Source organism: Dromaius novaehollandiae, chromosome 2 (genome assembly GCF_036370855.1).
Source record: "Dromaius novaehollandiae isolate bDroNov1 chromosome 2, bDroNov1.hap1, whole genome shotgun sequence".
NCBI lineage: Eukaryota > Metazoa > Chordata > Aves > Casuariiformes > Dromaiidae > Dromaius > Dromaius novaehollandiae.
The window spans coordinates 41665620-41689444 of record NC_088099.1 but is presented as its reverse complement, the minus strand read 5'-3'; the positions used below and the strand labels follow the sequence as shown (position 1 = coordinate 41689444).

At 39.1% G+C, this 23825-nt stretch overlaps 1 protein-coding gene across 1 annotated transcript in view; it reads left to right on the top strand.

Moving 5' to 3' along the window:
• HDAC9 (histone deacetylase 9) overlaps positions 1-23825 on the top strand; it is a 306119-nt gene that overhangs the window by 12045 nt on the left and 270249 nt on the right. Inside the window, exon 2 of the mRNA XM_064506335.1 lies at positions 8646-8708. Coding sequence (XP_064362405.1) covers positions 8646-8708 — 63 coding nt within the window. The remainder of the gene's footprint in view (positions 1-8645; positions 8709-23825) is intronic.

The following is a 23825-nucleotide window of genomic DNA, read 5'->3' as shown; positions in this document are numbered from 1 at the left end:
GCCACTTTCCCTGTTTGTAGCAGGATTTTGCGGACTGCAGAAAGTGTACCCAATTTTTCAGAGTGTAAGTAAGTGGACTAATGGTAACACTTTGATTAATTTCAGACATGAAATGGGAAAATATATTCTAAACTGCAGGAAAATATTCTTTGGAGTTTATTTCATTAGTAGCTGTTTTAACTAGCGGGGCAAGAGGCTGGAAGTGAGGTGCAATCCCGACAGATACAGGCCAGCTCATCTGTGACTGGTCACTTACCTGAGACCTGACTCCTGATAGTTTAAAATCTCTGACTGTTGATTGAAAAGTCTTGTTTTTTATGGCATTGTCAACTATCCTGTGAGCCTTTTCTCTTGAGTACCATCAACAGAATACCACCAGAAAGTGCTTAGATGGCTTTCATAAAGCTGTGTTATTTTTAGAACGGGCCCCAGGTCACAAGTTTGATTCTGCATTTTGGCTGCTCAGAAGCTTAAGCCCATGTGAAATGGTCTGTCATCTCTGTTATGGCACTGGGACTCTAGCATTTGCAGGTTATTTTTTATTAGTTAATTCATTCATCTTTGGACTGCCTTTTCACAGAAACTCTTTGGACTGAAGTGAATACAGGAGCTTTCACCTCCTAAGTTCTTTCTTCTGCAAGAAATAAATTAGAGTGGGAGGATTAGAATGGGAGTGTTGTGTGAACATGGATTCAACATATGCTATTCCAAATATCCTATGCTTTCATTGCAAACTATCGGTTCTCTTCTGTGCTTATTTTTTTAGCAATTGCATATTTACTTTTGATGGTTGATAGAAATGTGTTTGGGATAGGGATGTCTAACTTCTGCATGTTCACGGAACTTTATTTTTTTGAGTGGTTTCAGGCTCAGATCATTTTGGCAGTTTATTGTTAACAGTTCTTTTTCCATTATCCAAAAAATTGTTGGGCTGCAATACTCCAGTTACTGAGGAACTCTGGACAACTCAAGAATTATTGCTTCAGAAACATCCAATAATACTAAGTCAGCTTGGATCCAGCCTTGCTCTTTGTCCTGGGGAGCTTGAGCACTTGCCTCTTGCTACCAACCTGGAGCCAGAGAGGCAGAGGAGGGAAGCGTGGAAACAGGAGCTGCAAGTGCCCACATCTGCATGCTGGTGGGCACATGGTGTCCACTTCCTCTCCAATTGTTTCACCTTGTCTATTGGATAGGCTTCATAGCAAATTGTAAGCCTTTTTAGTGCTTTATGTAAAACATTTTTTCTTGGCTAAGCTTCCAATGGTTAGTAGTTGCAATTCTCTAACTGTGTAAATTGTTTTATGTTTAACAGAAACTCACTCTGACTTGCTTCAAAATTTCACAGAGAAACTGTTGCCCAATCTACACAGGGGGTTGTGCAATGTGGTTGTAGCATGAGATGGAAAAGTGCTACGCTATTGTAAGTAGTGTTGATAGAGGGTAAAATCCAAAACGCCACCTCCTCCCTCAGTGTATCCAAGCCTGGATTTAGAAAGACCCTTATACATACTTTTAAGCTCTATTTGACTTGGAAGGGCAGCTTTGAACAGCAAAGCAAAGCAAACATTTTGTTTTTTTCAGAAAGCCATTTTTTTCAAGATGTTTACAATGAAATCCATTGTGCTACTTTAGTAAAAATGATCAAGTCTCATAGGAAAAGAAATGTATTTTGGATTAAAAATATAAAAATAATGCAACTCCTCTTTTCAGGAGAGTGTGAAAAATTATACTTTTTAGTTTTTAGCATTCCTATAACTTAGTAAATAGTTCTTACTAGTTCTTAGTACCTTGGAAAACACCCCCATGCTCACCAGGTCTGGCTTGTATAAGTTCTACAACAAAACCTACCTTGAGTTTGTCCTGTAGAGGTGTTGGAGCTTTCCTTCCAGAGACAGGGCCACTGTTGACCCAAAACTCTTTTATAAGTTGCTTCAATGGTTATAATTTATGTTTAAAATGTATGCCTCACTTCTGGCTTGAATTTTTATATTTCATGGATTTTTCTTAAAGCCTTGTTTCTTAAAATAAAGGACATTTTACTACACTACTGGACATCTTGCCCTGTGTATATACACAGTGCCAAGCCACCTCAGAACCTCTTCAATAAACTACATATCTCAGGCCTTTGAGTTTCCAATTTCCAATGGTTTTCCAAACCTTTCTTTATTGTTGTAGCAAATCTATCCATCCCCAGTTTTTCAGCATTCTTTTTTAAGTAAGTACACTGGAACAAGTTACAGTATCCCAAGGATATTCTCCTTGGTATATGGGTATCACCTCACCACTGTTACTCAATATAACCTTGTTTATACATCCAAGGATTTTATTAGCTGTTTTGGTCACAGTGTAATCTTAGGAGCTCATATTTAGTTGGCTATCTTCTGCTGTGATCCTTTGCATAGCCCTTGCTTTTCACAGTGCAGTTCTCCAGACAGCGAGCATGGCCTACATTTCTTGGCTTAAATCCAAAAATGCACTTAAACCCATGAATATTGTAACCTAGAGATGCTGTTCATCTTGATTCTCCAGCCATAGGGACCTGACTCTATTGTCCAGGAATTCTCAGGGTCCAGGTCTATTGATGTGGTCTCCGAGGCTACCAGGCATCAGGAAATCCTGTGCAAATTTTCGTGTGGAGGTACAGGTTATCTGCTCAGTATATATGCAACAAGCTTGAAATGCCTGAAGTACACAGTGTGTTTTGGAAGCTGTCATAAGTTACGTGCTCTAGGGTTGGTTTACGTATGTTAGTCCAGGTGTGTCTAGTGCAGCCAGACATGTCAGACTCAGGGCACACGTGCACAGGCTGCTGTCCAAGAGAGCTGGACAGAACTGTGGAAGACCTAGCAAATCTCCTTTTGCGGGTTCGATTTGCATTATTGTACAAGGGCCAAAGTGCTTTGCTGGACTGAGGCATCTATTTGTCAGTACCTGACATTGCTTTTGGCTGCATAGCTTGTATTGTTTGTATGGAATTTACCTCAGTCTTGCTGCAAATGATTTAAATTTTAGTTGTGAACTGGTAAATAACTGTATCAGTAGAATAATTGAATTGTGTACATATTTCCTATCGTAAGTATTCTTTCTTTCTTTCTCTGTTTTTTTTCAATTATTTGAGGTTTGTGATTCAGGAAAATACCCTTGAATCAGTTAAGCATATGCTTAACTTTAGCCTTGTGCCTACAATTAAGCATGTGTTTTTGAGGTATTGTCCTGAATCTAGGATTTAATTTTTAGTGGACTTATCTGTGTGGATGGAAAGACATATTCTAAGAGGAGAAAGAAGCGATAAGCAGCCAAGAGAGCTAGATCCAAAAAACCCCTAGCTAATTTACATGAGAAGGATAATAGGCTCCCTGTATTGTTATATGTAGAGATGGTAGAGGCCCATACATTTATCGAGTGTAGCATTCCTCATCCTCAAAACTTTATGAAGTTTTATTCTCCCATTGTTTGTTACAAAATCTCCTAAAGCTATAGATATGCCTTGCTTTGTCCCAGGAGATTCCTCTGAGGCTTGAACTGAGCTTAAGCATATTTAAAATTACAGCTTTCTTTTCCTCACTTGAAAAATGCCCATCTTGTGGGTTCACGACACGGCAAAGAAAAAGCAACATGTATTCCTGCACGGGGAATGCCAAAGACTTGCTATATAGAAAACTAATCAGAGACATTCCAGCACTCCATCTTTCCAAACAGACCACATGGATTAAGTGATCCATTTTTACTTTTCCAGGGGCTTGGAGTAGGGATACTGTCCCTTAGTTCTAGGAAGGAGAGAAAACAAACTGCTTGAACTTCTCCACTGACTTCTCTCTACCTTCAAACCATCTGCTTCTCTGGGATAGTAGTCTTCTGCTGTTCATTAACCCAGTTAATCCTCTAGCATAAGCTGTAGTAATTTATGCTGGGTGTTTGGGTTTCACATGGTACTAATGATATCTAATGAACTGTGTCTACAGAAACATCTGTTCTATACAATGTTTTTTGGGGTTTTTTTTCCTTTTTTTTTTTAATCCTAGAAATTAGCTGTACAAAAAATTAAGTTAGGAGCTCTTTAGTTTGCGGAGATGAGAACTCAAAACTTCAGTACTGAAAAATGCCAGATTTACTGTTACCCAGGCAAAGTTAATATAGCTCTCATTTGTTTATGCAATATTTTATATTGATCGGTGCTCTTACTTAATGATTTCTCACAGAATACTTGTCTAATGAGAAAGGAGCTGAAGTAGGGTTGTATGGGACACCTGTAAGCCTGGGATATCCTAACTTGAGTATATGACTAGACGCTAAATAACACCTCTTTAATTTAATTTTGTATATAACTTTATATGACACAAAAATCTACAAAAATTAATAAGGCAGAAGAATCTAATTAATTTACAAGTAAGAAACTGCAAAAGTCGAAACTACAATAATAATAATGACGTTTCTGCTTCAGAATAATGTGAGTGATAAATGGGATTTGCTAAAAAACAAACGGTAATATATTGTTTGTGCTTAACAAGGAAAGTAGGAACAGAAAAATACTACTTAATATAATGTTGCCGAGTTAATAATGTAGTAGAAATCTTAGCTCTTTTTAATTTTTGAGTGCTTAATTTCTTCATCTTAATGTTGCATTAATGCTGTTTCCCAGTTTAATTTTCTTATGTTTATTTGGTTTAGCAATTCAGAAGCAAAAGAGAAACACATTGTGAAACACACTGTAATGATATCGTAGTGCTACTAAAATGCCTTACATTTTCCACAAAGTTGCCGATTGCATTTAGAGTCACCTCAGCAGTGTTAAATCATTTCAACAGTTTACTCTTACCTCTAGTGTCATTAAAGTTCTCGAAGTTTAGGAAATGTGTTGGAAAAACTGGAACAGAAAACTCATGTCCCTGTATGAAAATGTCACCTTATAACATGCATAGCTTTAAAAATAAAAAACAGATTTATTTCAGGCATGAACCCTTTATCCTTCCCCTATGGGACTGTAAAGAAGCTATATAAAATCATGTGACCATACAGTTACAGACTGGGCTGACTCAGCAAAGTGTTAACTATGTGTTTAAATTCTATTGAAATCAATAGAATTTAACATGTGCTTAAACATTATGTTGAAAAGAGATGGATTTACACAAGTGCTTTAAAGTTAAGCATGTAGCTTTTCTGAAGTAGGTCCATTATACATTGGAGCGAGGGGGAAGAATTCAGATTGTAAAAGCCTTACCTTTAGGATGATTGACTTAATAAGTAAATATTTTAACATAATTTTTATATATAATCTAAAATATAAAACACAATGCAGTAGTCATTATAGTCTGTGAATTTGCTAACATAGCATCTATGTCTGCCATTTTAAAATACGTATGCTGAAATTAAGAGTGCTTAAAGCTAAGCATCTAGATGCACATTTCTGCTCTTGAAAGCAGTTTGCTTTTTTTCAGTCACTGAGCTATCTGAAGTCAGATCTGTAAATGTTCACTATCTTAAAAAAGATGCAGCCACATTTATAAGAACATAAAAACACATATGGATACCTAATACCAGGATCCCACATGTCAAAATTTTCTGTGTTACGGCCTCTTTTTACTTATTCCTGCAGTGTTTCCCTGTAATATGAGACTGATTATTTTGAGGCACTGAATCACTAAACAGAGTCACATTCTTGTTGGCTCAAAGGCATAAGCAATTCCACTTTTTTTTTTTATTTATTTCTGTCTATGTTAGAGAAGCTTTCTGTTTCTTCTGGTGGTCCCCCTGTACTTTTGTCAAACATCTCCCAAACATTTCCCACAAAAGATGGGATATATTTATTTTCTGGAGATAAAAGAACCTTTACTTTCTCACTCCTTTCAATGTAAGTTGTTCTCTTCCTAACATGGTTACAGACTGAAACGCTCCAGCCTCAGGTCCCAGTGGTCTAAGCAGGTCTCCCAGAGGCAGTGCCGGGATCCCTGTGAATGAGATGGAGAAAGTAGCCCTTTGGGGAACAAACCGTAGCGGTTCATACACCAAATCAACTTGATTACTGAGTAGTCTGAACCCAAGCTAACCCTATGGCACTTGCCATGAGAATATTGCGAGTATTACTTTAAATGTTCACGATATCAAAAATTGTCAGCCGTTAATATTACCGTGATACGTGTGATACTAGTCCTGCGCTGTAACACCCTACCTGTTGCTGTGCTGCTCCTGCCTCTGGCCTTGCCCCAGCGGGGGTTGGGTTTATACTGTCTGCAGAGCTTTAATTCTTCCACAGCAGAAGTACCTCCTTCCCCTTTACCTTTTGTATGGCAGGGCTCTTCCTCTTTACAAAGTGGCAGAGGAAAGCAGAGTTACCATGTATATGTGGTAAATCGGTGAGGGTGGGAGGGGGAGAAAAGGCAGGGAGAGAGGGGTGTTGACTTGGGGATCCTACTGGGAAAATCCCATTGTCAGCTGCTGCAGTCTCCATCTGTCAGAAGGGCCAGACCATAACTCTCAGCAGGATTAGATGATGTGGCATGTGGAGGAAGAAACGGTTTAGGAAGAAGGGAGGAGATTTGAGCCGCAGACCTCCAAAATTCCATAAATTATCCAGAGGTCAAAGGAATATGACAGAACTTCGGTATTGTGAATGTTTTCTTTGGTATCAGGGCTGTGAGAAATTAAAGAAGAATGCCCTTCACCACCACCTATCGTGTTAGAAGAGCAGACAGTTCGCTTCTTGGCCAAAAGGCAGAAGTGAGCCTCAAATATTGTCCGGTATTCTTGCATCTTCAAGAATAAGAAATGCTTGAGGTAGTCCAGAGGTTTTCTGGATCTTCTAGAAACCCCTGAGACAAGCTCTGCATTGGCTTTTTTACTTTAGTGAGCAATCATTTTGCTGTTGACACTGCCACTACCCGAAAGTAGGAACATGGAGGGGTACTCAACACTTTGGGAGGTGCCTGGCCACCATGTGGTATTCACGTAGTTAGGAAGTGAGAGGTTTTGGTCACCTGTGCGGCAAACACTATAGCACAGCAGGACCAGAGAAGTAAAGTAGCACTTCTAACAATGAAATGAATCTTGCCATTTCTAGGTGTAGGTCTATTAATCAGCAAACAAAATCTGCCACTTTTGAAATAGCGTTATGAAAAATTTGCTGTAGCATGCATGAAGCCTTGCCAAGACCCAGAGGAGCGTGGTGCTGTAGTCTGACATGCTGGCAAATGCTACAATTCTGAAAGTCCGTTGCCTCGTAAAACTGAGAAAGACACGGTGCAAATTGCCTGGTGCTTCTAAATATAAGTGCGAGCTGCTCAGCCCCATCCAAATTTTAAGAAGTCAACAGAACGGTGCATAGTATGTGAGCATGTCTCATTTGCTGTGCCACAACTGGTAACTTACTATAAGAATTGTATCAAGTGTGCTAAAAATGGAAATGCTGCTCATAAATGAAAGTACCAAAGCAGCTCCCTCATTAACATGTCCCTCCACCTTCAGCTTCCCCGGCAGCCCCCCCCAGCAGTTTCAGAAATCGCCTCTTCTGAGCCGGCTGCGGGTCCTGTATCGAAAAGGCAGCAGCAGCGAGACTCTGCTGCTAAAGCCAACTGCAGTGTAGCCAGAGAAACAGGCAACAAAAATAGCACACCAGGATTGCTGTGCGTGGGTGAGGCAGAAACCACATTATGAGCAAAAGCTTCCAGTATTATTTTAGAACCAATACAGAGGCCTTCGCGTTTTGCTCGCTCCTCACAAAATCCTCCCTGGGGAGGGGAGGGCTGGGGGCTGGGAGAGCCGAACCCCGGCGAAACGCCGTGAGCACGGCTGTCTCTCGCCTCCAGTCGTGCCCTCACCGCCTCCCTCCGTGGCGTGGCGTGGCATGGACGGGCGCTGTGCCCTCCTCGCGTGCCCGTGCAGGAGCTGGCCGGTGGAGCGGGCAAAGGGTTAATCGCACTCGAGGGCGAGCAGTGGAGGATCGCAGTCTGAAAGACAGAGACTGGACAGCTGTGTTTGCTGTGGTATTTTTAAATGCATTAATGCAGGCTCCAGTCACCCGGCCATGCTTGACCTATTTTTGGCTCAGGCCAGCCATTGTTCTATTTCTGCCGCCTCTGGGCCACGGTGGTGTTGATTCATATGCAAATGCGGTGTCAGGAGTTGCGGCCAGCGCCGCCGAGCCCCCAGCGAGCCGGCAGCGCGCGGCGGTCCGGGGGCAGCGTGGCTGGACCCCGAGGGGCTCCTCGTCCCTGGGAACGGTGCTGATTCGGTTTCATTTTTTTGAGAGGCTCTATTCCCCCCCCCCCTTCCCCTAACAAAGACTGAAGCACAAAGATATTTCTTCATTTCTTCTTCCACCTGCTGTTGGCTTCCAGAACACAACTGCTACAACTCAGGGGTGCCGAGTCCACTGGGTCCTTCCTCTTCTTTTGCGGCAGACTGGGGCTGTGTAAAGTGGATTTTGCTTTTTTTTTTCTTTCTTTCCTCATAGCTGTTTATACAGATCCCTAAACGTTGCTAATTACTGAAGTGTTTTATCTTACAACCCTCGCTGGAGGAGGTAGGACTGCCGAGGGTCGTGCCTGACGCCCCTGTACACGTGCAGTGATGAATCTCACATGTAGCTGAAGTACAGCCTGGCTGGAATATGCTGCAGACAATTTACGAGAGTGAATCGTGTTTTTCCTCAGATGGGGTTTCTGGACGGGAGCAGCTCTTGGCTCAGCAAAGAATGCACAGTATGATCAGCTCAGGTAAGAGCTCAACACCGCACGCTCCTCTGCCTCAGTGGTGACTTTCTTGGAAAATGCAACCTGCCACAACTGGAAAAAAAAACAAAACGAGCCCCCTCCTTTAAAGAACTGAGTTGATTTCTGTGGGCTTTTTTATAAGTTATTGTTAAATAATTCTATCTACAGTGTTTAGATACCAGCTGCTGCTTTTGTTGGGGGGGGGGGGTCCGTCTTCTTTAGTCTGCTGCTTTCTAGTAAGAACAAAAAGCTATCAACTGAAATAGAGTTTGCAATTCCTTACTTGTTTTATTTGTTTTGTTCTGTGACTGCAAAATGGGGCTTGTGGTACAGGCTTATTCACAGAGAGGCTTCATCAGACCAGACCATTTCAGGAGGCTGCAGTTAGAGCCCATCATAGGCAGCTCTGTTCGTATCTAATTTTGTAAACAGGATTTGGTCTTTTTTGTGAGTTTCCTTTTCTCAAGTTTACATACAAAGGGATTTTTTATATTAATCCTTTACCGTTTTCATAATGGTGTTGCTTTAAAAAACGTTAAAGCCAGTCTGTGTCTGTAATATGCATGGCTTATTTCCTTACTTTAAAAATATTTGGGAACTTGGCAGTGGTAGTCAGATGTAATGACTCACTGAAATGTAAATTGGATGTATTTTTAATGAAGGTATTTCAAAGCTGCTCTGATAAAACACTGGATGTTTCTTCACGTATTTGAAGCTCTCTTATATTTTCTAGTTTCTTTGTTAGCTGTGTTTGAGACCTGCACAGGAGGTACTGAGGATGAATAAAGCCAGAACTGTAGCCATTCAATTAAAATGTCAATGTAGACGGACTAAAAAAGTCTAAATTTCAGATTACATTTGCCCATTCTCTCTTAAACTCTGGGAACTCCAGTTCTGTTTATATTGGGCTGAACATCTGTCTTTTGAGGCACAATGTTAGCTCCTTTGTATATTTTTCAGTCCTAAGTTTCTGACTTTGTTTTTCATATAGTTGGCTTTAAAGAGGACCTGTACATAGACTACAGTGTGAATAGTCACTTTAGTCTTAGTTTGCCCCCCTCCTTTTTTTTACAAAAGTTAGCAGTGCTTCCCACTTGTTAAGCATGGTTATGTTTGTAGACCACAGATCTCCTGGAGTATTGCCTCTTTTGGTACACCTGTTGAGCTCGTGTTTGTTTATTTGGTCAGTTGGTGTTTTTCTTTTTTTAAAAAAAGTCTGTTTCTTTTCCTGCTGTATAGAACTTATGTTGTACTTCTGTTTGGTTTTTCTTACATACAACTGTAGAGCAGAACTGTGGTTTCAGATATTAAAATAAATGGTTGTGAGAGATTGTGTCAGGTGGCAATACCTTTCCTATCAAGAAAGACCTAGATGTGTCTTAACCTTATGATTAGTGCTTTCCAGTATAGAAAGCCAAGGCTACCTCATAGTAGCTATAGACTGAAGGAAGGAATGAGAAATTGAAAAACTATTACATGGAGCTTCAAATAATGAGAATCCCTAAGGGAAAGAAGACTTCCAGCTGGTAATGTTTAGGATTGGCAGTTTTCCTCCTGCATTAAAAAGGTGCTGGGTTGGTTTGTTTCTTTTGCATTGGAAGTTTTAGGAGATTTTTTTGGTCCTCTCAAATAATTTACCATTTCTTTATCTTTTTAGATTAGATTTTGGTCACCAATTACTGTTCCCTTCTCAAGGACAGAAATAGGGTGAAAGATCTGTTTACAAATGTGAACAACTAAGCTGTAGCTAATATAGTGGATAAAAGCAGAAGGTTCTCTGAAAGTTTCTTTATAGTTCTGCAAAACCTTCTACAGTGTTGACCCATTGCTCAAGAATTACTGCTTTTCTTTGTTTTTTTCTGAACAGGTCAGCAGGTGTCCAGTGCTTTTGTATTGGTCAGAGAAGTAACAGCGACTGCTTTTCACTCCTCCCCTATTTTTTTAATAATACATCAAATTGGATTTATCTCTACAAAAGTGAAAATCTGTTTTGTTAGCTCATTATGGTATCATTTAACCACCAACTACTGCTGCTTGAGTAATAGCAATTTTCTCAATTGAAACACAAGAAAAGGCGGGAATTTTTTGTAAGTTTATAGCACTGCTTTTCTTCACTGGAGACAAGGATGTCATGTAACATTTGATTTTTATCTGATATTACATTAGCCCCATATAACATTCTGTAGTACAAAGTAGAATAGAGTTTTGGTTTTTTTTATTGAGAGTCAAGATCGTTATCCAGGTAAGAGAAATTTAAATATATATGCTCTGTAGAATGCAAAATATCCTTCACTGTTTCTGTTGGCCTTTGATATACACAACTAGACAGCAAATAGTTGACACTGTACTTAGTCTGCAGTTTAATTCATGTCACATGAAACCACAAAGTCTGGTGCTGCTGTCAGTTACCTTCAGCTCTCTCGAGTTCAGGGTCTTGCAGGATTAGGCCTGATAATTTTGTATATGTTGTCTCCTATGCTGCATATAAGGGAAAAAGGAATTTCCCAGGGTGTGATGATGTGCTCTGGTATTAGGAGTAGCTAAAATCATTCATTTCAGTTTTGCTAATTGCAATGTCCTTACTTTAAAGTTACCTTTGTTTACATACATGTAACTTTTGCTCAGATTAAAAAGTTGCACATATTTAAAAAGAGAACAGGTCCCTGAACATTCACAGCTTGCAGCCTTGATATTTCTGAGGTCCTGAAATAAGCACAACATAAGCACTCACTTAGTGGATTTTTAAGTTTGCCAGTTTTCAGATGCAATGGGCATGTATTCTTCAGCTCTAATTTTAAGTGCGCTGGAGTCAGCCCCAGAGAAGACAGATTCAGTGGCCAGTGGATCCATATTTGCAAAGCAGACTGTCTGAGGAATTTCTGACAATAGCAGGCACAGGAAATATGCCTGTCATGTGAAGCAGTTCTTCTGGTATTCCCTCAATTACTGCTTTGCCTGTCTGTCTCCATCCCTGCTTGTAAATCATACTGTGAATGAGATGATCTGGATAGGTACCAATCAAAAGTCTAATTATGAATGGAGCAATCTAGATTGGCACTGACTCAAGAAGCTGTATAATTTACAGACACCTACACCTTACTGCAGAGAGCAATCTCAGCTATCTTGAGAAGGCTAAGCTAGATTCTCCCATATGGTACTATTGCTCTAAAATGCAGCAGCAAGTACTATGCATCTTTATTTTAGAAAATGATGCCAATACATTCTTATTTGGTATCATACTTGTTGTGTTTTCAAGATTAAAAAAAAAAAATTTAGTGTCTAAAGCCTCTTATTTGGAAGATGGTACTATTTAGCTGTGCTGTTGCTTTAGCTTTACCCAGACTGTCTAAATCCATGTGTTTGCAATGCCACAATGGACCCTAGGTTTCAGTTGGCCCCTTACTTTAACATAATATAAATAACAAACTATCACCTCTTTAATAAAAGCATTTGGTCCAGCAATAAAAGCATTTGGCCCAGTGTTTTGACAGAGGAACGCGTGTCAAAATGTAGCAAATAACTGATGCAGGGCTATACTCATCAGATAGATTTCAGTTGTATGAAGGGGAGGAAACAACCTACCCAGCCATGGAGTCTACAGATGTGTGACTTCAAGAAGTAAAGCCAAGATTATTAACCTCTGGTGATAAAATACACTGTGCTGTTTTGCCAAAGGGTAAGATTGCTGCATTTGCTTCATTCACCATATTTTGACATATACCCTTCCATAGGCCTTCCTAAATTCCACCTGAACTTGTATTGGACAAGGCATCCTCTACTTCTCACCCAGAACTGTGTGTTGAAAAATTAGGAGTTCAAGGAGATCTTGCATTTAAAGCCTTGGTTTGTCACCGATTTGACAGGTGACCTGAGCAAGTTATGTAATCCCGCTTATGTCACTTTGCCCCTCTGTAAAATAAGGAAAATAACACTGGTCAGGCTTATAAATCTGTAGGACAAAAGTAGTCTAAAGAGAATATAGTGATTCAGAATGATTAATTTGATTGATTCAGCCTACCTACAGGCTGCAAAATACTTGCAATTTCACCAATGTAGTAAGTGCATGTAGTCACAGTGTTCTCTGCATTGATCAAGAAATTCAAGCTGTGTCACTTTGGTATAAATGGCAGAATCAGTGCTACATGCACCATGTTGTATGTGGGGCCACAGGTCCCGTTAGCCGTCTTCCCTCAGTAAACCCTAATCTGGTAAAATTTATCTCATGTGTCATATCTATTGTGTGTCTGGATGACCATGCATACATGTTTGTGTAAGTGTGTTTATGTTGACTTCAGGGCAAGTTCTTGCACCCATAACTGATACTTTTTCTCTTCACTCTCCCTCCCCCCCACCCTTTTTTTTTCCTGGCCATACAAAACCTTCTGTTCCTGTGGAGAGACTGCAGAAAGCAAAGTTATTTAAATTTTTGATATTCATGAAAAACTTCAATTATTTGCTTATTTTAACTAGGTAATGTACAACTTTACACAGATACAAAAAAATTATCTATGTTTTATCTCAGGCAATAGCTCTGCAGAGGGTTCACCAGTACCAGCACTAAACAGTAGCTCTCCTCTCTTGGTGTGTTGGGCTAAATCACTTTCTTGGAAAAGAGTTTTTTACTTTAGCCATTTATTGTTTTAGCTGTTCACCTTTATTATACGTGTTGGTTTGCACTGCACTTAAAGGCATGTGGTTTCAACCAGAGTCTTTCTTCATGTAAACCTGTGTACAGATTCCTTTTATTTCATTAATATTTGTGTTGGATATGAGGAATAACTGTTTCTATTGCCAGAACTTTAATCAGACTTCTATTTCTACACCAACTGCATGGCCCCTTTCTTTTGCACAGTCTTTACAGAGATAAGAAAAGCTGTGATAAAGCAGAACATTCAGCTAGATAGTCTGCAAACATTCATCCCTCCTTGTGTACGTATGTGTATATGTGTGCCATATACATATGAAGTCAGGTTTTGGTGGGTAGGTAATGGGGAAGGTTTCAGATGTCATTGCATCTTAACTTTTTCCAGCAACTATTGTTTTATTTTTATACAATGGGTATGATGCAAAACATTCCAGGGAGAGTAACTGACAGATATTATTGTGAAAAAAATGAACATATAAAATGCCCTGTTCTGTGGATCCCTTTAACAGGATGACTCCTCTGGGTCAGTTATTCTTAGCCTAGTTATTTTCATCTTATGGCATTACAGGTCTAAGATTAGCCTGTTAGGCGTTATCATGCCATCTGAGTTACCTCCTAATATAACTGTACACCGGAATGATTATTTATAGACAGAGCATTCTGTCATTTTTGTGTTATTTCTGGTAGTTTAAATAAAGAAGAGTAACATTCAAGAAAAACCACAGATTCCTTCCTGCTGCCAAAACAACATGATAACTGCTTGCTAAGGGGCAATGATATTGTTTAAAATGTGTGCTTGCTGCAGATGCAACGGCCTCTTTATCTCCTCCACTTCTGCTAAAAAGAGGTACCTCAGGGTAACACTCACTTCTCTGGAGGAGGAGGGAGTGGGGTGCCAAAGTGATGCCCCACACCAGGAAGAACAGGGGATTCAGGCTGCTGAGGAGAGCAAGGATATCCGCCGTCTATTTTTAGGGGCTGGCACTGTCAAGCTCCATGTTCAGTGTGAACATGGCACATATGCACGCAGCTCCTCAACATGGACCTTTCTAGTTTCATTACATAAATGTAGTGTCTTCTATTTAATTACACTCGTAAATGCATTGTACAGACATTATGGGAGGGTTCAGCAAATTGACACGTTTTTAGCAAACCGTTCTTTATGCTGCTTTACAAACATTTCTGTTTATGAGGAAAACTCGATTCCTAAAACAGAGCATCACTCAAAATGCAGTAAGGCATATTCTGCCCTAAGGAAGTTCACTGGCATCTTTGTGGTTGTATAGGTGTAAGTAGGAGCAAGATTTTAGTGATTGTTTGATGTAGAGCAACAAAAAAAATAAAGTAGGAGATTTTCAGCTGCATGTTGCTGCAGCCTCTGAATGTAATTGTTGCTCAGGAAGCTGGCACTTTATAAACCAGTGAAATCCTGGTGGATTATAATAATCTAATGAACTCTATCTTTTCTTTTTTTCCTTCCTCCACTAAATAAATGGCTTGTTTCTACCTCTGTGCATATTCTGGATATAATCAAGGGGCAGTTAATTTGTTCTACTTCAAAATGTTACTCATATAAAAAGGCTTGCAAAGGCAGTAGAAGCCTTTATACAGTTGAATAAATACATGTTACTGTTAAATTCTCCCATTATATGGTAAGCAGTTCTTTATGTGAGGTTTGCAGTCTAACATTACTGTAACGGTACTCTGGCATTTATTATTTGAGCATAGCCAACACATCTGTTTTATTTGTTTTTTGTCTCCTGCTTGTAAACTCCTTCCTGCTTCTGGAATGTACAAACACAACAAGAGCTCCAAGAATTAAAGCCCTTTGTTGATGTCTATGCTTGAAATGCAGGATGGCTTATTCTAATGATAACTCATTCCTTCAGGTAATGAAACTGAATATCATCGAAAGGAGACAAGATAGAGAACACAATGAATCCGTTTAGAATGCCAATTTTATAAATCATGTTTTTACAATCACAGATCATTGTTCTCTCTCATGATCCATGTGGCTGAAGTATGCATACCACAGGGAGGAATAACAGCTATTCAATTTCTGCACAGTGTGGAATGGAATGATGAGAAAGCTTAATGTTAATTTAATAATTTCCCCCAATTGTTCTGTTCTTAATCCAAGTTTCCTTTTCTTTCTCGGTGCACAAGGCCAGCACCTTGTTGGTGTCCAGCAGTAACAATATGAGAGGGAGCACGGAACACAGACTGTTAGTTCCAAATCTTATATAAAAACTCCTTTTGGTCTTTGCTACTCCTGTGTAAGTGCTGTAAATATGTTAATCATGGCCTTTTATTTAGCTCTTCACAACACCCTTTCCTGAAGGAAAAAAAAAATTCTTGGTTCTCTTTATCTACTTGTTTGATCCCTAGATCAACACCTTTATTGAAAAACATGCTTTTTTTACCCAGGCTTATCCCCCCCCCCCCCTTTTTTTTTTCTCCTATGGGGTACAAAGGAAGTGAAACTTCTGGACTGGTCTTGTTTTTGGCATTATGATTTGAGATGCAGAAATGCACATATGGCATTATCACCAAGAAACTTGAAATAAAATCCCCAGACTTTGTGGATTTTTATGCTGAGATGAATAGTGACAGAATTAATACTTTGAGGTACATAAAGAGGTGTAAGAAATAGCAAAAAAACAAATTGTCAGTATGAGTCTTTATCTGAGCAAATCTACTTTCATAGCTAGATATATGTTGTTTAAAGACTAGATGTAGAAGTGATTTAGATGCCTCAAAATTCTGATCCTAAATATTCTTGCACAGCAGCTGATGAAATCTAGTGGGACCTAAATTCCAGGAGAACGCTTTACCTTGGAAGTCAGCTAGATGCTCACCAGCCTGCATTATGCATACACTCAAAACTGCTCCAGGCTCAGAAGGCAGATCTACTCCTTTTCATGCACGTGTCAGAAAGTGGGTGTCCCATCATTTGCTGTCACTGTTTTTCCTACAGAATCTATTTCAAAAAAAAGAATGACATTTTGTTCTGCTGTTTCTTTTAAGAATTGATAAGGGAAGCAATTCCATAGGAAATAAGTCTCACCTGCATTTCTTCCAGTAATATGAGGTGAGTTACTGACAGGATGGAAAGTGGTTTGAGGAAAATATTAGAGAATTTTATAAATGGAGTAGTAAAAGTGCAAAGATTAGCAATGCAAGCACTTCCTATCTTAAAATGGTGCTGTGAGGGAGGCTGGGGAAAGAACTGAAGATGCAAATGAATTATGTAGGAGGTGGAAACTGTAGGTGATTGAAGAACACATGCTATCTACCAGTGAAAGCAAATGAAAACTTTGGGTGAAAACAATTATGAAAACAATTAACTTTAATTGAAATGAGAAATGTTGCTGTGGGGGAAAAAAAAAAGCAAAAAACATAATGAGAAACCTGTGGCGAAATCAGAATATTTTAGAATCAGCAAAAGTTGTTAAAAACAACGTAGGGCTGCTTTATTCTTGTAAGTAGTCACACAGTAAGGTAGTATTCAGGGATTGCTCCCCTCTTCATCATACAGACTATTTTTCAATTTTTTAATGAGAATGAGTAATTCATTTGATAGAGGGAGAGGTGTGGGACACCAAGTCTGTTTATGCACATGCTACAAATTGTGCTACATCTCACCATCCCTAATCTCCCACCCCTGCATACAGCTCAGCATTCCTAGAGAACCTGCAGAGCAATATCTCCAGGGCTTTTACGATGAATTACCATCACTGTGCCACCTGCGCCATCTCTAGCTTGCCTTTTCTGGTTGCCTAATAGGCAGTTTTATAAGCTTTGTGCTTCTTTTCTGAGCTTTGTGCTTCTTTTCTGTTTTTTTCCTCTCGTGCCAAAGCATACAGGGCGATAATGGGGCAGCTGAAAAACTTTAAAGAGAAGGAAAGGAGATTAGAAATGACAAAAACAAAGAGCTATAGGCGAAGAAGTAAACAAGGAATGCTAAAGTAGCTAAATTAAGTAATGGTGATGCTCTGGATGAATAAGGATAGTAATACTGACATAGCTATTTTGTTCAAAAAATGAACGGTTAGAAATGGGTAATTCTTTCTAAATAGGAATTACCCTTAGGCTAAAATTCTTAAGTATCATCTCAGACAGAATGAATCTCTCTTTTTGCCAGTATGCGTATACAATTACAAATGTATATGCATACACTTCGCACCAAATTTTACCTCTTCTCCCCTCACTGTCTGGGCACATTTTGACCTTAACAACCATACTAAAATTTGTCAAAAGTCTGAGGAGCTTGGAGTCTCCAAATGTAGTTTAGATGAGCTTGAATGAGTGTTCTCAGGCTTTCTAAGTGATTTTCCGTGTCCTGCAGAACTTGTAGCACACAAAAGACACATCCCATAAACTTCCTATCTATCTGCCATTCTTCATCTGCAAATATTTAAAGGACTGCAGCAGCACGCATTTATTCCTGAAGACTTCAGGAAGTCATTCTTAAGGACCCATTTTTGTTACTCCCTCTAGAGAATACTAATACTATGGTAGTGACTAGGAACTTCAGATGCAGGCCAACATATGAAACAATTAGCTACCAAATAAACTTTAGTGTCATGCTATCGACTTCCAAAAGAAGAGTGAGACTTCACAAATCCCGTTTTTATTACTTTTCTCATTTCCCTCTCTCTCCTTTTTCTTTTTTTCTTCATTCCTGCTGCATGTGAATACTATGTATTTGAACATAGAGACGTAAGGTCTCAGTATGTGGGAGAGAGGGAGATCTCTAGAGACAACAGCTAGGGTTGCAGGGAAGAAAAATAAGCAGTCTTATCCTCTCTGTATTCCTGGCCTTTGATTCCTCTGCTGAACAGTCATGTCCCTTGTACTGGCACAGGTATTCATGTGTCCACTTGGAACTGATGGGGTGAACAACCGGCCCAGGTTAAAGCGTAACCCCATGTTTACTATGCAGCTGCAGACGCTTGTTCCAGCGCAGGGAAGGAAGGGGTTGTCATCAGGGCCCAATGGGCCAGAGATGGGAGAAAGAAGGCAGGATATTTTCCTTCAATGTGTTATGGCTTACAATGATTCTGAATATATGTAAAACTGCTGCCTGAGATATCTTCAGTGCCTAGAAAATACATCCCTCACTCTTGTCAACATTTAAAGGACAGAGCCTAAAATTTCACACCCAGTTAACACCTTGTTAAACTCCAGTTAACTACATAGCACTTTTCCATTAAGTAGAGTTTATGCTAATATTGTCCCAATGAAGCTGCCAATCATTACCTTTTATTATCTCTAGGATAAGTTTCATCTGTTAGTATGAAGGGGGAAATGCCCTACAAGTATACATTGTTTAGCTTTAAGTGGGCAATATAAAATGATATCTGTATGGGCCTCAACAACCTGCAGCAAATGTGAGTATAATGGAAGCAGCAGCCAGCTGCACCCCCAAACCATATCAGCCTGATCAAGTGCCATGTATACAGTCTGCTCCAGGAAAGCCTACATGGCTCTTGCATGCAACTTTTGCTCCATTTTTTTTTTAATCATCTCTTCGTGGAGAAAATGTTTTGCCAAACATTCTTCCACGGTAACCCCTCCTATTCTCCTTTATTTTTGTAACTGAAGAATGCTCCCACATGCCCTCAACCTTTTTAGATAATCTGGAAATCAACAGAATTAAAGTTATGGGAGCAAAGTTTTCCTTCATTTGGTGCTGCTCCCTATTTGCTACTTATGAAAGCATTTGATACCAGTACCTAGGTAAACCAACACCAAAATATGCGATGCTGACATGCTAGCAAACAGGTCAAAAGGATCTTGTAATTGTTCCAGTTGTTGCTGCTCATTTCTTACTGAATGCAGACTCAAGTTTAATGCACATAATTTGATAAATTGATGTATATTCACTGTGTACTTTTTTGGTGGGGGATCAGAACTCTTCAAAAATGATCGTGCTCTTCACGATCTCTCACCCTCTAGAGGGTACAAGATCTGGAGGCAAAGGTTTTTTTTTCATTGCTGGTCTATTGCTATGAAAGTCTTTACTACTGAGCTGAGGACAGCCACGAATCACGAGTGGGACAAAATGTTGAACCGAAAACACTGATTACAAACATTTATGTAGGAAATAAAGTATTTTCTCCAGCTGTCAGAACTTGACATTAGAATTGTCTAAAATGTCAGTCGAAAAGAGAAAATTGCACTTTCTTACTAGATAACATTTTCAGATGTTTGAACTTCATGATTATGAATGTAATTATAAGGTCTACCCAGAAGCCAGTGGCTACATTTTGCAAATGAGAAAGGCTGTGTACATCATCTAATGTTTCTTCTCTAAATCTAGCTTACTCTTACTTGCACTCCCCAGAAGGCCCATAGTTATGTCAGTAATTCTCATTTATAATATGGTCACGTTATTTTCCTCTTCCAGTATATACAGACGAATGCTAAAGTGGATGTAAATAAAGTGTGTGCCATTTTAGGACTGTAGCAAAAAAGCATGGTATTTCAAATGAGAATCAGCCACTTTCTTCTTATGGAAGGAAGTCTTTCCGAGCTCTTAATCATCTTAAATCCAATTAGCCTTTTCCTGTTTCTGACATGGTTCCCTTTGAGATAGGATAATCAGAATGGAATATTCCTGATGACAAAGCCTCATTGATGAATATGAAAACATACTTTTACCCTACTTTCTGTACTTCCTGTTCCCCTGTTTGAATCCAGCTGTACATAGAGCACATGTTATCACTGAGCTGTCTGCAATGACAGCCATCTGTTTTTAAAGTTTGTTAAGGTTAATAAAGCATGAGTAAGGTATACTTCCACTCATTCCTCCCAATAGAAATTACCTTGCATGTACCAAAAACAAATGAAATCTTCTCTTTTGTTTCCCCATTGCAAAGCTTTAGGAGGACCTCTGGATTCCTTACAGCCTTCCATGAAATATCCTAATGAGATTTGTTTCATCTGTAGTTTTAACACAATCTTTTCTCCATTATTTCAGACCTATATTAAACCAGTGATTCCTGTAGCCTCAGTGCACTATCAACCTTTTTCTAAGTTCAAAAGGAATATTTGTTTCCCTTCTGCTTTTTATCTTTAAAACTGTTTCTGATCAGTGATAGAATTCTTGTAACTTCATGCAAAGCTCGAAGAAGTTTACAGAACACAAACTCTTCTGAGACACCTTGTGAAGGACTTTTTGAAAGTCTAGATAAAGTCTGTGGAACAGATCCTTAACTGACACAAAGGGTCATAGCAGTACTGAATTCTGGCCCCTTTTTGGTCACCATTTTGTTAACCCTTTGAAAAAATTTCTTATGCTTCCATGTTACAAAGTTTTCATGTAATTAAAATTCAAAGCTTATAACTGCAAAACTACAGAGTCAGTTTCCATCAGACTTGATTTGTTCTGTAAATGTCGATAAGATTAAAACAAGTCACATCTAAACAAAAATTGGCTCAGCTGTTACTGTTGACAGGATATAGTTTCTGAAAGAACATATGGGGAAAGAATATCTCTCTCCCTTTCTTCTTTTTAAATTACATACATGACTCTTATTTGGCTAAAATAACTTTTGCTAAATCTCTTGTAAGATTAATCTGCAAGCTCAGACAAAACATGAGAAATTTTAAATTCAAAACAACTTATTGTAAAGGTATCGCCAGAAATGCAAGCAACCACAGTAGCTCATGCATTTCAACCTTGACTAGAGTGTTCACAATCGTAGCGGTATAAATGGATCATATCTAAAATGAACAAAGTATTTATGCTTCACATTCATTTGCAATACTGTGTGTAGTTCTGATCCGAAGAGTTTAAAATGAAAGGAAATTATAAAGATTACAAATCTGATACAAATACTGCAGGATAAAACATATGAAGAGGGATTAAGGGAGCTATATTTATAGTCTATAATAGAGAGAACTCGAGGGACATGGGCACAGGCTATAAATAACTGCAAGGTAATAATATAAATGAAGGAAGGGAATTATTTGTTCTCAAAAGATGGTAAAACATGGAATAATAGCCTGAAGCAAAGCAAAGCAAAGTTTAGTTTAGATCTTAGAACTTTTTTCTAAAAGTAAGAGCTGTTGAGAGCAGAGACAAATAACTATGGTAGGAGGGTGAAACACTACCTAAAGCACCAACTACAGCTTTTCAGCTACTTATTAAATTGAGTTGTAAATGGAGTCATGATGGAGTCCAATTAGATGCAGTTGTGTTATAAAATTCACAGGGCTAGACTGAGTGACACAAACATATTTTTTGATCATCTTACCTGTTATATTTTCTAATGCTTATGTTTCATGATATATATTCATTTACTGGGAAAATTACATATATAGAACTTTCCTTCCAAGATTATTGTGCAGTTTTGTCCAGATTAAGGGTAAAAAAATGTCATTATTAGTCACTTATATTAGTCACTCAGTTTAAAACCCCATTTAGTAGCAAGTTCATAAAGTCACTTTATTTTAATCAGATGGTGGAGTCACCCGCTGTTACTGGTTCTGGAGACAGGGAAGAAGCCCTTCTCTATTTAGTCCCCAGTTGGGATGGTGCCTTTTGAACATGTGACCTTAGGTTGCTGATAAGCAAAATACCTTGTGTGAATCTTACATGGTGGTGTCGAAATAGTGGCCATTTGCTGGGTACCACTAATTCCCTCTAATGAAACAACTCATGTAGGCTGGGTGCGGGCCTGCTTTAAATTGAACGGTTCCTTAATATGGCCATGATAGAAGGAAAAGGAGGGACAAGGAACGTGAACTGCAGAACTGATGCAGGTCAGTTCTTCATTCGAGTGCTGTAACCATCCCATGGCCCTCAGCTGTAAACCTTTCAAAACAATACAGTTTTAGTTTAGGTCATGTCAGGAACATGTTCTACTTTTGTTCTTTCTTTAGTTCAGCATGTCCTTGGGACTTCCTAACACTGGAAATTTTGTTTTGCAATTTAAAATTTATAGAGAGGATGTTTTCTCTGTAACCCAGCAAAGAGAGAACATGTCACACCATGCCCTCAGATAAACACAGGGGGCCTGAAAGACCAAAAAGTTCTTTAAAAAAGTGGTGGAATATATATGTGAGTGTGAGTGAGTGAGTGAGAGAAAGTGATTGAGTAATGGTGAAAAACTGCACAGGTATGTTTGGATCTTTATAAATGCCATACCACTTACTTGATCATTAAGCAGATGTGTGACTTTTCCAGTACTAATGTGCTTTCTGTCTGTCATGAAAGCAATATGACAAAACGTTAAGTAGGTAGTTTTGTTATCTTTCCTTGTCTAACATATAATTCAGTAGGCAGTTATAGTTTTCTGGGTATTTAGTTTAGGCTTTCATTATTACAAGCAATATCTGTAGTAAGTATTGTTTGAGTTAATATTGACCAAATCATGTAGAAATGTTTGGTTTGTTTTGCTTTAAGAAATATATGAGTATTTAAAGAAGGAGAAGAACATCATTTCCATTTCCATTTTGTTCTCGGCTGTTTTACACCCTTGAGCTGTTACTGCCATCAGAATGCTCAGCTACTGTTAAGTGAGGGAGAGTCTGTTCTTGAATTAGAAAAATCGCCTGTACCTGAGATTCCTAACCGGTAGTGGATGGGATCCACTGGGTGGTAGATCAGAACTTGAATCTTTCAGCCATTTGCACCATGCTTAGTTAATACTTCTCTCTTTTCCCTACCTTTTTTCTATACCTCTTAGCTATCAATTTTCTCATCTTTCTTAAATCTCTGTTTTAATAAGATAGTTGATAGTATTATTTCATGTGGATAATAGAAGAAAAAATGAAAATACTGTGTGATGGAGGGCAGCAGTGGTAGGGATTTGATTTTATATTTGGCACATCTTTTTCTCACCCCTCCTTGGCTGCATGCTCAAAACCAGATTCCCTCTTCAGTCAGATGGCAACATTGGAAGAATATCTTTGTCTCACTCAGTGGCCACCCTTCAGAATAAGGAGTGCCCCACGTGCCAGGCCTGACAGTATGGTGCCTTACATAGATTGGATACCTCTGGCCCTCCCGGACTTGAGATCACTTAGAAAGGTCCTGGTCCTTGGAAATCTGCAATAACTGCCTATCATCTCTCTCTGAGGAGCAGACACTGGCTACCTCCTGGAGTAATTTGGCTCATTGCACTCCACTGTCTGCAAATGTTACTGCTAACGCCTGAATACTGGCAATTTGCTGGGTACTGCTCATTTCACTCAGATGTAACAAATGCACAACACGAAGTTAGAGGGAACTGTTACTGGGAGAGGCGCAGCCTTTTGAGGGTAGACCATTAAGAAATGTTAATTCTGGTTTACTTTACATATAGAGCTGTGTGCTTGCAGCCTGTAGAAAATTTAGTACTTCTTAATTGTTTTTTCTGCACGGGGCTTGCCATGATCTTTTTCTTTGTCACCTGTGCATCTGTCTTCCCCTAGGCTGGGAAGGTTGTGTCTCACATGCTGCAAAAAATTACAGGTTGTTTCTT